Source organism: Acipenser ruthenus, chromosome 9 (genome assembly GCF_902713425.1).
Source record: "Acipenser ruthenus chromosome 9, fAciRut3.2 maternal haplotype, whole genome shotgun sequence".
Lineage (NCBI taxonomy): Eukaryota > Metazoa > Chordata > Actinopteri > Acipenseriformes > Acipenseridae > Acipenser > Acipenser ruthenus.
In genome coordinates this window covers 21,795,946-21,810,776 of record NC_081197.1, presented here as the reverse complement: position 1 = coordinate 21,810,776, position 14,831 = coordinate 21,795,946, and the positions used below count along the sequence as shown (strand labels likewise).

General features: G+C 38.1%; 1 protein-coding gene across 2 annotated transcripts in view; it reads left to right on the top strand.

Annotated features, from left to right (window-relative positions):
- LOC117405875 (glutamate receptor ionotropic, kainate 1) overlaps positions 1–14,831 on the top strand; it is a 92,925-nt gene that overhangs the window by 30,384 nt on the left and 47,710 nt on the right. For both annotated transcript variants that reach the window (XM_059029696.1, XM_059029695.1), the window contains exons 2-5: positions 845–1,012; positions 5,886–6,143; positions 11,131–11,312; positions 13,231–13,284. In XM_059029696.1, the coding sequence (XP_058885679.1) occupies positions 845–1,012; positions 5,886–6,143; positions 11,131–11,312; positions 13,231–13,284 (662 nt within the window). The remainder of the gene's footprint in view (positions 1–844; positions 1,013–5,885; positions 6,144–11,130; positions 11,313–13,230; positions 13,285–14,831) is intronic.

Below are 14,831 nucleotides of genomic sequence, written 5' to 3'. Positions count from 1 at the left end.
CTCGGTCACATTTTGCACAGGTCTACCAAGTCTGCGTGACTGTCAGCTAGTTAAACAATCAGTAGCTGACAGTCACACATCCTCACAAGGTATTTCAAATCAAAAATACAAAACACATAATGGCGGTGACGTTTCGTCCACGCCGCAAACAATAATAAAAATAATAAGAAACAGCACACATATATGTAGGGGCGGGACACTCTGACCCACCCCCTCCAATGACTCCCTGAATGTCCTGCCTAGGGCTCAATAGCAATAGCAAACAAAAAGGGGAGAGGGGGCAACCCTGTCTAGTACCATGTGGGGGAAGAGTACAGAACTTTAAGCCATTAAAGTTTGGGCCAAAGCATATACATTCGCCAAAACATAAGGGGCATCATGAAATCTACCTGTAACTATTTTATATAGTGGCCCCTGGAGTTGGCATTGACCATAGAGACCATAAAGGGTGTAGACAGAGGATTTTTAATGGCTTCAATCAGCAGGAATAGGCATCACGGCTACATATAAATGCCTGACCACCCTTGATGCTCCAAAGGTAAACAGTTCATTAAATGTGCCTCCTAGGCTGGTGAGTTTGAGCTACCTAATTGGGCAATACTAAAAAGTTATAGCATTTACAACTCAACATAGGGAAATTCTGAAAAATAATTGTATTTCAAACTATAATTAAAAACAACAGAAATTAAGGATGCAAATCAATAATTTTGAGCATCAAAGTTTGTTCCCAAACCTCAACCTTATGAGCTTTACAGTGACTGAGGCAACATGCTATTATTTTTATCAACAGTATACCTATCCATGTACTTGATTGTTTTACGTTTACTCATTTCTGTTTTTACAGGAGGCATTTTTGAAACCTTGGAGAATGAACCTATAAGTCTTGAAGAATTGGCCTTCAAATTTGCTGTCACCAATATAAACAGAAACAGGACATTAATGCCAAACACCACATTAACCTACGACATCCAGAGAATTAACCTATTTGATAGTTTTGAAGCCTCAAGAAGAGGTAAGAATTTTGTAAAATTTGCTTTGGTCCTGTGTCTGTGTGGTGAGGGCATCATTTACATAATTATTCCTTTCTAAATTACACAGTAATATGGTGTGATTTCTTGTGGTGTGCAGATACGTATATCTTCTGAAGAATTTCCTTTAACAAGTTTTTTATTGGCAGGTATTAAATGAAACCAAACCAGCCTAAATTATTTTCACAAGAAAGGCAGTTTTTTTTCACCTTTTACAATTGAGTATCAATCAAAGGCAATTATAAAACCCATTAAAAAAAATGTAACAATATCACCACGGCTGGAGCCTCATCTCCAATTTAAGTGCGGAATCTGAGAAATACAACGCCCTCCACAAAAACTGCCAACCATCCACGATTTTCAATTTGTTTTATAATAATGCAATATTAAACAATATAAATATAGCCCTACTGTTAAGCTACATTTGCTGTGCTCCAGGTGTGCTGCTAGTTGACATCCCATGATGATGTGTCTTCCAAACTTAAAACATTAATGTGATGTCACACAATTTTTTTATTTACAGTATAACTCTGATCACATTTCTGGGTTCTCTTTGGTGGATAAAGCACTCTGAACAACAAAGGATGGGTTTAAACAGGACGGTCCTTTTCGTTTATTTGTTACAGTGTGTTCCTTCTCCACTGGAAACACGGCTTCTTTTAACAAATAATACACAACAAAAATAAATCCTAGCTCCTGCTTTGGAGCGCTAACTAAACTTAACAGGATCCCTAAGTTTCAGTCAGATGCTAATCTGGCTTACTGGCTTTAAATATATTATTCACAAATCACAGATTTAACATACACCGTATTCAGGTATATACACAGTTCCTTATCTTTACACATACAGCTACTGTCTTTGAAACCTGTCCTTTTTATACCTGTCTGGCTTGTGTTATTATGAACAGGTGTTAAAGTGTAACTGATTGCCAGTCAATCTGTGTTCTTGGATAGCTATGGCATTCTGGGAGATGTCATTTTTTTGTTTGAACAGCAAGAACTACATTTCTTTTTTTATTTTCACCTACATTTTTTTAATGCCTACCTTACTCTCCATGGTGAAGGACTGCAAACTATTCGGGTTCTATGCATCTCCCTTCTACAATTTGACTTCATATTCTACCACAATTCATTTTCACATAAACACCCTCTTCTAATTTGTAGGTTCAGGAACAATATCACATTCCTCATCACTTTGTAAATCTCCATAAATTACACAGATGTTAGATTCAAACTCTTTCCTGGGATTTCAAACTCTGAGGAACTCATGAAAACATCCCCGCAATGTGAGAGACAAACATTTTAAGTAGTGAAAACCAAATTCAATTACCAAATGAACACTCAATTAAGTCTTGTTATCGAACAAAGTATAAATTATCAGTAAGAAAATAGTCCACAGTTTCTTGTGCTTAACGGCACTGGAAAAAAGTTTTTACCGAACACTTACCATTACTAATCCCATACATAATCCACTTTAATTATTGTTTTAGCATCTGCAAAGATCGAGATACTTCAGTTTCTACATACAGTACTAAAGTAAATCATACATTGTAAATATTGCATATTTCCTCAGTTGTGTCAAGGATCTGTATTCTCCAGTTAAAAGGTCAAAGGCTACAGTAACCCCAGAAACAGTCAAGTGCAATAGGAACAGCCTTTTGGTCATTCTTAACATTGTACAGTTATGGCCAAAAGTTTAGCATCACCCTAGAATAATCAAATTTAGATTCAAAAAGTCGAATGAAACCTGTTGAATAATGTTAGGTTAACATCGTAAATTACATACCACTTTGTAGTTTTCCATATATTTAACGATTTCCAAAAAGACATCTGCGACAGGATAGCGTCACGGCCCAAGTTGTTACCAACAGGAATGAGAGACTCTGAGATTTTTCCTATAAAAATTTACAAAAAATCTATTTTTACAGTTTTTACTCTGGAGAACATTATAAAGTACTTCAGAAAACGTCTCTCTTTTTTCCAACACTATTTTATTTTTTTTATTTTTTTATTAAAAACATTAGGTATTTTTGTATTATGTATTCTTAGTATTTTCAAAGAGATACATGTATATAAACATGTTATTCTATGACCTGAGGGACCTAACAATACTCCCTGAAAGTTTTGTTGTGCAAATTACAAGACATTGTTTTACCTGAGTGACTTTTATTTAGTCATTTTTTTTAGCTGACTGACTTTCTATCATTTGAAATTAATAAAACAAAATCTATTTTTAGTAGTAGAGAACTCAAAATTATTATTTGTTTGGTTCAGGACACTCTAGAAAATATTATACAATACTTCAGGAACTATAAAAAATACTTGGATGTTCTCCAATAAGTTTTAAAAAAAAATTGCTGAAACTTTCTCCGTCCTTTTAAAATTTAAATGCCCATCTCAGTGACGTCACATGGGGGGAAAAAAAAACTATCGGGGAGTGTGTGACAGGGCTAGGAGCCCTGCATGTGAAAAGGAGGCAGGACAAAGCCCTGCTGTAAAATGTATTTGTTTTGTATTATGGTTTAAAAATGTATTGTTTATTTTATTTTAGAACGGGGTACCCCTCCGCCCCTGTGTTTAGTGTGTGTTATTTTGTATCTGTTTTGTTTTATTATAATTCATGTATTTTTATATATGACAGCGTAGCCGTGCGTTTTTGTTTTGTTCTTGTTAAACGTGTTCTGGCAGAGGTGAGCTTGGCAGCTCGGTCACTAATATAAAAGCCTGCAGTTCTCCCTGCTCTGGGTGGGTTATTCGGAGGAGAGAACGAGAGTGAACAGAGTTTAAAAAGTAAAAACATAGGATCAGTGAAAGCAATCTGCCTAGCCTGACCTGTGTGTTTTTGGTGTCAGTGAGTTTTGTTTTTGTTTACATTTTTTTGTTTCGCTCTGTGAGCAAGTGTGTTTTTTGTTTTAAACGTTTTATTTTATTTTTGTTATTTGTGAAAATAAAACGGCACAAGTGCCTTTGCACCGTACCTGCAGTGTCAGTGTTTTTGTTCCTGCATCTAGCCTGACGTCACCATCTCGGCTACCCTGTCACACGTGGTGTCAGGTGGGATCATCAGCGCCTCCTGGACTCAGGCCGGAACAGGTACTACAGGTGCTTAATTTTTTTTTAAATTACTTTTTGTGTGTGAAGAGGACGATGGGAAGGAAGCCGCAGCAGAGAGAGGAGATGGTGGTCATGGGACCCCCATACTGGGAGGCCGAACAGGAGCAGTGGAGGGCTGAAGGGACCCCCCTGTGTGTGATGTGCATGACCGGGAGGACTGCCTCTAATGAAGACCCCTGCTTCTGTGAGGCCTACTCGGTGGGAACGGTGTCCTGTGTGTCCGGATGGTTTTGGCTACTGGATCAACAGACCCCATCGCCTCCACAGGCCAAGAGAGAGGAAGGTGAGGAGAAGGAGGCAGAGAGGAAGTAAGGTGTGAATCATGCAAAGTAATACCCATAATGGGTCACAGAAATGAGGCATCTATCAGAAGCAAGAAAGTCACAGAGACAGAAATGCACAGTCGTACATCCCTACTGGTAGGGGCAGCTAACTCGACAGGAGCAGCAGCTAACTCGACAGGAGCAGCAGCTAACTCGACAGGAGCAGCAGCTAACTCGACAGGAGCAGCAGCCAACTCAACAGCAGCAGCTAACTCCACAGCAGCTAACTCCACAGCAGTTAACTCAACAACAGCAGCAGCTAACTCAACAACAGCTAACTCAACAGCAGCAGCTGACTTCCATCTACACTAACATTTGTACCATTCTTTTTCAGTAACATCCAAGTAATGGACAGTATTTTTAGCAACATGCATGAATGGTAATATTCAAAGTCAATATCCAATGTTCTCTAGTAATGTGTAGCTATTAAAAAATAAACATGAAATGAATAGTTATTACTATTTTTACAATAATAAATATATATTTTGTTTTGTTCTTTTCTTGCCAAGTACTTCAGTTGACTCTTGCTCTCTCTCTCTCACTCTCACACAAACACACAGCGCTGCTCACCTGAACACTTGGAAGGACACACCACTGAAAATCATTATAAAAATATAAATGCCAAATTGGTATGTTTGTAATTAGCAATTAAGTGTTTTATAATCAATTTCTCCGGGATGTTGTGATGTTCTGAAATATCACAACAGGGGTTAGAGGTACTCGTGTCTCATAATGCCCCTCATCGCTGTTAGAGCACATTGTCGTACCATCATTCTTAATTCACTTCACTCAGACCATAAACTGACAATATGTTGCAAAACTAGCAAATGGAACTGAATCATCACATACAGGTGGCTTTTCTATAGACCTAACTTAGGAGCTGCCTCTGTGCACACTGGGATGTGTATTTCTTAGTCAGGTGTAAGCAGAGGTTACCTCTTGCCCAGGACTACAATCCTACAATTCTCTGCACAGATGAAACATGCATATCAAAAGGATAAAAGGTTAATATATAACAGTTAAAATATGAGTACTTTTAATTTGATCACGACAGGTTATATATTAAACCACACTGTATGATTGTTATTGATTGATACTCAATAATTGTGTAACAAGGGGCAACAGAGAGAGCAGTTCATTTGTTTTATTAATTAGTAATTATTCTATTTAATAAATATACTTCTTAAAGGGAATTACTATCAGCATACCCCTAGTTATTTAAATTGTATACTTGTTTTATAACAAGAATATGTTTTCCAATGGAAATTCAATAAACATTACAATTGAAGGTTTTGAGTTTACTTTCAATTAATTTTGCTTTACAGGAACATGCTTGATAATGTAATCCATGACTGGAAACAGATGTATTGTGTAGTATAGATTTTAATGCTTTTAATACTTTCTCCCCCTTTTTCTTAAGCTTGTGACCAGCTTGCCCTGGGTGTAGCTGCTGTGTTTGGTCCATCTCACAGTTCATCTGTAAGTGCAGTGCAGTCTATCTGTAATGCATTAGAAGTTCCTCATATCCAGACCCGGTGGAAACATCCTGCAGTGGATAACAAAGACACATTTTACATCAATCTCTACCCAGATTATGTTTCCATCAGCAGAGCTATTTTGGACATAGTGCAATATTACAAATGGAAAACAGTTACAGTGGTGTACGAAGATAGTACAGGTATGTAACAAATTTTTTTTTTTTTTTTTTTTAAATTTCGTTTGGGTTAAAAATCTCCCTTTATAAGAAACAAACACAGGCACACTATTTTATTGTTTTTGTCTGTGCAGTAGAATTTGGTAGCATGGAGATTGCTAGCTGCTAGCCAAGAGTTTGGGCATTACATAGAGGCACGTGGCAAATGGACAGTGACGTCAGACTCCTTTTCCTGGAGAATGGGGCAGTTGACCACAAAGTGGCCCCACTCCCCACAGGCAGTGCACCAGTTCACGGTCTTAAGTGCGCTGAGGTATGCTTCCCAGCTGCCCTTCGGTCGTCCCTCCTCCTCCTCTCCAGGGCAGGGGCAGTTGATGACGGAGTGGCCCCCCTTCCGGGCACTGGAGCCTGCTTCTTCGCCTTGGCACCGCACCTCCTTCCCTTCTTTGGGACCAGCAGCTCCACCTCCTGCCATGGAGGGGGTTGGTTGGGTGCTTTGTGCCCGACCTTGCCGACAGCAAAGCACCACTCCTCCCCTTTGAGGCAGGTGAGGCAGGTTTCCTGATCCACCTGCGGCGATGGTATGGCCTTCAGGTGGATCCACTCCTCCACGGTCTCCACCTCCACCTCGATCAAAGGCCTGCACAAAGAGGGGGTCTTCATATGGGCACACATCAGGGAGACACATGGCAAATGACATTTAATAGAGAAAACTGTAAAGTACTGCAAGCAGGCAATAAAAATGTGCATTATAAATATCATATGGGAGATACTGAAATTGAAGAAGGAATCTATGAAAAAGACCTAGGAGTTTATGTTGACTCAGAAATGTCTTCATCTAGACAATGTGGGGAAGCTATAAAAAAAGGCCAACAAGATGCTTGGATATATTGTGAGAAGTGTTGAATTTAAATCAAGGGGGGAACACGGCAGGTTTACAGTCCTGACAAAAATAATAACACTCCTGTAACCACAATCCGCCATGCACGAAACTGTGCTCTTTCTCCGGGGTCGTGGTGAGTGCTGGTGCTGTGAGGGACATGCTCCGGGTCTTAGTGCTGGCTCCGCGGCTGCAGCTCCCGACTCTCACTCCTCCTCTGCTAAAGACAAAACACAAAATAACAAACACACAGGCTCCGGCTGGATATCGTCATCAGCGCAAGGGGCTGTACTAATGTAGCTGCTTCCCCTTTGTACCCAGAACCTCCTCCTTGCAATCAACCCGTTGCTATGGTTTCTCCAATAGGAGGCCGCCCCGCAGCTTTGCAATGGAGTCTTTCCGGGTACGTACAGCTACGCACTCCCCCTAATATGGTCACCTTCCGGTTTCCACCTACCGTCAAGGCAGTCCATCTAGGTTGGGAGGGAGATTTACAGTTCGAATTCTTTCTCTCTCTGTTACACAACCAAACAAGCAAATTATGATGTAAATTATTAAAATATTCTGAATTACCTAAAAAAATAAGTATTTTCTACCATATTACAATAATAAATAAGGGGAGTAATTGCCTATTAAAGAAAGAAGAGAAACACTCATCTGTACAGTTGAATGATTGTTATTTATTTCAGGCTTAATTTATGCATTGGTTTCTTATGTATGATATCTTTAAACAGTAATTTATAAATTCTGCTATATAAACGAATATTTTTGCCAACTATTATATTTCATGCAGTGTTTACTATTTGATTATTTGTCTCTGCACAGAGTTAAATCTGAACTTAACATAATTAAATATTGGACCCAATATTGAACAGGAAGATATGCCTTTCAGAAAAATGTCTTGTGTTAAGGTAAAAATGAAAAAAATACAAATATTCAGCTCTGTGAATTTGGCATATACTGTAGACTTTAAAAACAACAACAAAAAAAATATTCATACCCAAGTTAGAAAAAGAGCTGGCACCGATGGGACCACAGGTTTTGCTGTATCAATAGAAACTTTATATTGGAATTTCTATGGAACCTTACATTGCTGACTAAGTTCAACACCCTGTCAACTAAAATGTTCTTCACTATTTTCATTGAAGAAATTCAAATAGTGTACATTGCAATGCTACTTATTTCCTCTTCAGCACATTTATAAGGCTGATTTTTATTGAAGCAAGCTGTGGCAATGGAATAATGTATCATTTTGTAATGTGATCCTTTGTAACAACTATAAGTCACCCTGGATAAGGGCATCTGCTAATAAATAAATCATAATAAATAAATAAATAATAAATAACAATAATGTTGTGCATTAAGTGTATGTTGTCAATTTTTATATACAATGTTTACAGGCAATATTTGTTATATACTTATAAATTCAATGTAGTTATCAGATGCAAGCATTATGGGTGTGAAGGTTTTAAATTTGGAAATCGGCAGCTTCAAACTGGAAATGTTCATATGTGAAACCAGAAGAAAACGTCTGCTTTTTTTTTGTCACTCCCACTTTCAGTGGTACCATGTCTCCTTCGAGTTGACCCTGTTCCTGTCCTCGCCCCTCCGTAAGAAGCACCAATAACAGAAGTGTCAAGAGTGACGGGTGCATCAATAGGTCATTAAGTGTCAAACGCCAACAAAAGCAATTAAAAACAATACAAAATAACTATGCAAAACCCTAAAAAAAAATACCATGCCCTTGAAATCATCCATTTGAGGTTGAAATGAATGAATATAACTGCCTCTGCTTTTCTATGGGCACACTAGACATTTAGATTGATAGTTTTACATTTGAATGGTCATTATTTTACTTACTGTAATTGGACTAATGCTTTACAGGCCTGCTCCACCCATACTTTCCAGCCCATTCATTATTAGTGATACATCTTTGTCCTTGGTGTACACGTTCTACAGTTAAGTGGCTGCAGTTAAATTGGCATTAAGAATATGTTTAGGTTATTGTTTTGATTAGTGGCACCTACATCAAATGTTAGCAGTTTCCTCAGAGGGAATTTATATTTAAGTTTCATTTATGTATTGCAATTGTATATTTCTGGGTACAAGTTTAAACTTTTTTATTTTTAAAATGGAATATCTGACCAGAGCCCCTATTTAATTTTACTGGTGGCTTCTAAATAATCATGCAAACTGGCACATTACAAGTTACTCTTTTGATATCATACTATATATCCATTTACCTGTGTATACATGCATTTTGGTAATGCACATTTATGTTCTTTACAGGAATGTTGATCATTGTTATTGAGAAAGACTGGGCTTAGAGTCCTGTGCGGGTCAGATTTAAGACCCGAGCCGAACCCGCAACCCGCGGCACCATCTTACCCACAACCTGACCCGATTGACCCGCTTTAATATGACCTGCAACCCGACCCGAACCTGCAAGTGTTTGTCCCTTATCTGTGTCAACTGACTCTCTCACGCTCTCACATTCACACACAGATACATCTACCATTCTCCACAGATTGAGTTTATAGAATAGGCCAGGGGTAGGCAACCCTGGTCCTGGAGTGCCTGCAGGTTTTGTAGGTATCTCTTAATCATCAATTGCTAAATATCTGGAACACATGGTAATTCTGACCAATTGAATCAATTAGGGCTTGGGTAAAACAAATACCAGAAGTGTCTGTGACACTCCAGTACCAGGATTGCCTACCCCAGGAATTGACTATACAGCGTGGTAGCTCGCTCTAGTGGTCTGGATATATTTTACTGGATAATTGTAACATATTAACTATCTACTTACTTTACTATAAAATACCTGTCTCGTCCTTTCGTGCCACCAGTTGAACGGGAGCCACACCTGTGCTTTTGCAGAGATGTGTACCAGTTTTGTGGCTGTTGTTCACAAACACATAATGAGCAATGAATCCAGTCACATGTACATTCTTTTCTTTCGCTGTGATTCCAAAAGAATTCTGATTTACCTCTCGAAGTATTATCAGCTACATAATATTATTATTAACCTTGTCCACAGACGTTTTCAGCGGACTCCTCCCTAATCGCCTTCTGTTTTAGTACAGGAAATACCATAACATTTACCTTCTAATTTGGGAAAGGGTTACAGATGAGTACGCTGAACGGACAAAAAACGTTTGTAGGGATGGCTTTCTGCATGAGGTATTGATTATGTTATTAATTATAAGTTTTATATTATGTGTGTCTTTTATAGTTAAGTTATTTTAATATGCTTTTATATAAAGTTTCTATACAGTATTGTGTAAGTTTCGAGTTTTTTCATTTCCCATCGGCAAAACCAGCTAAGTGCAGTTTTTCATATCCCAACACGACTCAAATTCAGGAGGCAAAAGGCAGGAGATTAGCAGAGATAGTGTGGGAGGGGAACTGAAAGACAAGATGGATGCGCCCTGCTAGGTACAACGTGCTATGCAAATCCCCCCCCCCCCCCCCCTTTTGCCCGCAGCGGGAATGTGCAATGATAGTGGAAACCCCTATCATTGGACAGAGTAAGACAAATGAGAGTGGAGTCAACAATTGTTTACAAAGGTATAAATATGAAACATTGTAGTTTTGTTAGTCTTTTCATCTCTTTCGAATTGACTCCATGGATAACCGTGCTTTCTGATACAAACATATGCAATGAGCTGTACTGAGGCCTTGTCCGAAGTCAGTTTAAATCTTGTGCTCATATGATTGTATTGGAGGTATTCCTTTCTTGTATATAAAGTGTTTCTGAATCAAAAACCTTTTGTCAGCTTAATTTTTGCATTACACGTTTTTGGTGATTCAAACATTCCGACTCGAGCCCGATCCGCTTTTGCGGGTCACCCACGGGTACCCGACCCAGTGCAGAACTCTAACTGGGCTCTATTCACAAAGATTTAACTTTTAAATAATGTTACGAGTTGCTATGAATACATATTTGATAAAGTTTGATTCATGAAATGTTCACATGGTTGTTTAAAACAATTCATTTCAATAAACAACAACATTCAGGAACATCAGCATTTATTAAAAAAAAACACACATTTAGAAAATAACTTAAAGGTTTGTCAATTATATGTAAACTGAAAAGACAAGAGGCCTTGTTTGGATTTTGTCTTTTAGGGTTAATTCGCCTGCAGGAGCTTATCAAAGCACCATCCAGATATAATATCAAAATTAGAATCCGGCAACTCCCCACGATGAGTAAGGATGCCAGACCTCTATTGAAAGAAATGAAGAAGGGCAAGGAGTTCTTTGTAATATTCGACTGCACACACCAAACAACAGCAGATATTCTTAAACAGGTAAGTGGTAGTAACTGTTTTTGTCAATTTGGTATGAGTCTTTACTTGCATGCACGTCTCATAGGAATCTTTTTTTTTCTTTCTGGTAGATGAATTTGTTATTGTATGGCTCAATTTAGAAAAGACATAAAGGAGAGCAGCCTTTTTTATAACGTATTAAGATATTATGGCGCTAAAGATCAGAGCAGTGCTGGAAGCTGTGTTAAGGGTCCCAAAATAAGAATAGAGGGGCTTTGCAAAGATATGTATATGTTACATTGACTTACATTGGAATTAATACAAATGTATAAATAACTTTGAGAATTCCTGGTAAATGAAATGTGAAACACTGCTTGTTACATATTTCAGTTAGGAATAGTTTGAGAATCAAGCCCTTTGTGTAGGATAATAGATGGCTTGGAACAATATGTGTTATATTCCGAAAGATTATGATAAATAACTACAGTGTACATTTACATTTTCTTGACAAAAAATAGCTCAATACAATGCAGCAGTAAATCAAAGCCCTTCAATCAAACACTATCCATAGTACCTAATTCTGCCGAGTCAACGCCCAGGGGGTGTAAAGTTGTCGTTGAGGCAAAAGTGTGTGGGGGGGCATTGACTCGGGCAGGAGTGAAATTACAGGCATTATTAGCATTAGGTAGATAGATCACGTTTAGAATTAGGCATGCTTACAATTCCAAGGTAGAGCACAGCACACAGCGACGCCTACAAGTGTGCTGTTCTTTTATTTTGGCCCTCTTCCTGTGTGTTGTTTGTTTTTTGTTTAATAAAAGGTTTAAACAAAAGAACAACACACGTGTAGGCTGGGCATTAGCCTTCACTACTAAGTTGCCCACCAGTACAAAAATCACAGCACAAACACTCCCCCCCAAACGCCTCCAATAAACAAAAGATTTCTGAATCTTTTTATACATGTGGCCACTTGCCAAATACCTAATTGGGGAATGGCCACACGTGATTGCTAGCAGGGGCAGATTTAACCCCATCTCTGCCACCCTTACATTCCCCCACACACTATTTACAGCAGCAGGGCTTCTGCCCTGCCACACAAGCCCATTCTTTTGTAAATTAAATTGAAGACTTCTGCACCTGAGGGATTTATTGCAGGCCTTTTAGGTCTCAGATTTTGTGTGTGTGTTCAAACTTGCCTTAAGTGGTAATTCTTCTTCGGACACATTATTCTTGGGATCTTCAGAATCTGAATTGAAACATTTCTAGTTCTGTATATTCAGAGATGCCAAGGTTTGATGATCTCAAAGAGTGAAGGTGTATATCAGTGATGAAGGTGCACAGTGAGATGACAAAACCAGGACAGTTTTAAACTGAGCTGTTTAGTACTATTAAACCAAATAGAGATAATGTATAAACACTCAATAGTACTGAACCAATAAAAAAATAGTACTTAACTGTCTATTATTGGATTTTGCAATGCCCCCCCCGATCTATAACTTTACTCCAATTATTGTAATTACATTGTGTGCTTTTTTTAACGAATTTCAACTACAACAGCAAATTAGTACTTTTGAAGTTCAGTGGCTATTTTACTTCAGTCGCACATACAATATTACATTAAGTATAATTTCTATGAAAAGAATAGTTTATGCAAATAAAAGTATAATAAAATATATACTACTACTGCGACTACTACTAATAGAACAAATAATAATGATGGAAAGATTGGTGCAAATGAGTATTAATTAGACTTGCTATGGAAAGTCAAACTCATGCAGCTTGTAGCTGGAGAGAAGTAAAACTATACTGTCTGCCTGCTGCCCCTCTCTGTCTTATCGGCCCAGGCTGGATGCACTGGATCATTCTGTACGTACAGGGAGACCAGGCCCAGGTCTGTACTGTTCTGTTGTCGTGTGGTATTTTGGAGATTTTGTATTCATTGCCTATTGTCTGTTTGTAGATCCTTTCCATGGGGATGATGACTGAATACTATCACTACTTTTTCACCACACTGGTAAGGCATTGTGTTACTGATTTGAAAAAAGGTACTTTTGAATCATTACATCAGGGCTGTATTTTTCAGGGTAAAGTGACTTATTTCACAGCATTTGATGGTCTAAAAATAAGTATTTTAGGATTAAACATGTTTATTAAAGCAGATAAAATAGCTTTGTCACATTCAAAATTATTATACAACAAATGTGCCTAAATATATAAATGCTTACCTGAAAAGCAGTACATTGTAGAATATTTTCTTTTTTATGTCCACCTTTTAAATAAAGTAATACAAACAAATTGTTTATTGTTATAAAAGTTCTTATTTAAAACAGGTCTACAAAAAGTGTCCTTTTCCATGTGTGTTGCCCAAGCAGTAATGTAATTACAGTTGATGCTCTCTTTGATTTGTAAATGTTAGAAAATCTACAGTATTTCTTTGTAATTGATATTTAAGTTTTGCTTTAGTTTTCTTTGAGCCTGCCACAGGGAAGTCGTGAACAGCAACTTAACGGCCACTGTGATCAGCACGGTTTCATTTTTGGGAGAGGGGTTCGTCACCCGGTTCAGTGGTGGGCAGACAGGCATGCTTTCAGTGTGCAGAGCCTTTACTTTTGCTGTGCGATAACGTTTTTTACAGCACGAGAAACTGACTACTTTTAAAATGAGACATATACAGAGAACTTCGATAATTAAAGAATGGAAAAATGAAGCTGATAATATTGTGGCTGAGGCAGCAAAAATAATTATTTCACCGCCACCAAAAAAAATAAAATAAAACAAGGCAACATGTTACATTAGTTCTGCAGGAGCCCCTCTCCATAGCAAAGCAAAACACTGACAACTTTAAACGCAGAGGCTTTGATAAGCATACATAAAGACAGAACTAACACCGCGAATGCTAGAAAAAAGACTTCTAACAACTTATAAAGTTTATAACAAAGAATGAGCGCAGAGAAGCCGACTTAAGGTCTCCACACACCAGAAGTGATGCGATTTTGTAATTGCCAACGAGACACTTTCGCAGCGACATGACCACACACCAGAAGTGACACAGAGGCGATGCAACAGGCTTGAAAACTACCAGATCTATACAATTGTTCTGAATTGATATTGACATAATTATGATCAAGTACATATTCGTCAACATAAATGTGGAAATTACAAGTGTCTTCTCTGATGGTATTTCAACACATATGGCAATAAATCATACACACCAGGCTTATCCAGTTCCTTTGAAATGGACTCCCATATATTATTTTTCAAATCTGTATCTTTATAATTGTGATGCCCTTTGTCATAAAGCTCTGGGTATTTTTTCAATGATAGGTGTTTATTGTTTCCTCCATCATTTTGGATACTGCTTCATCCTGCTGGACCACATGCATTGAAGCTGTTCTTTGATTACCCAATGCCCTATTTGCCCCGCGTCAAATCGCAAAAAATAGGATTCAATCCTATTTATTTCGCGCCGCCCTGGTGCTGCTCCCGCATCTCCTGTCGTGTTGCCTGTGGTGTGAAAGATACTTATCAAAAGTATAGGCTTTATTCATTGTGATGCATCGC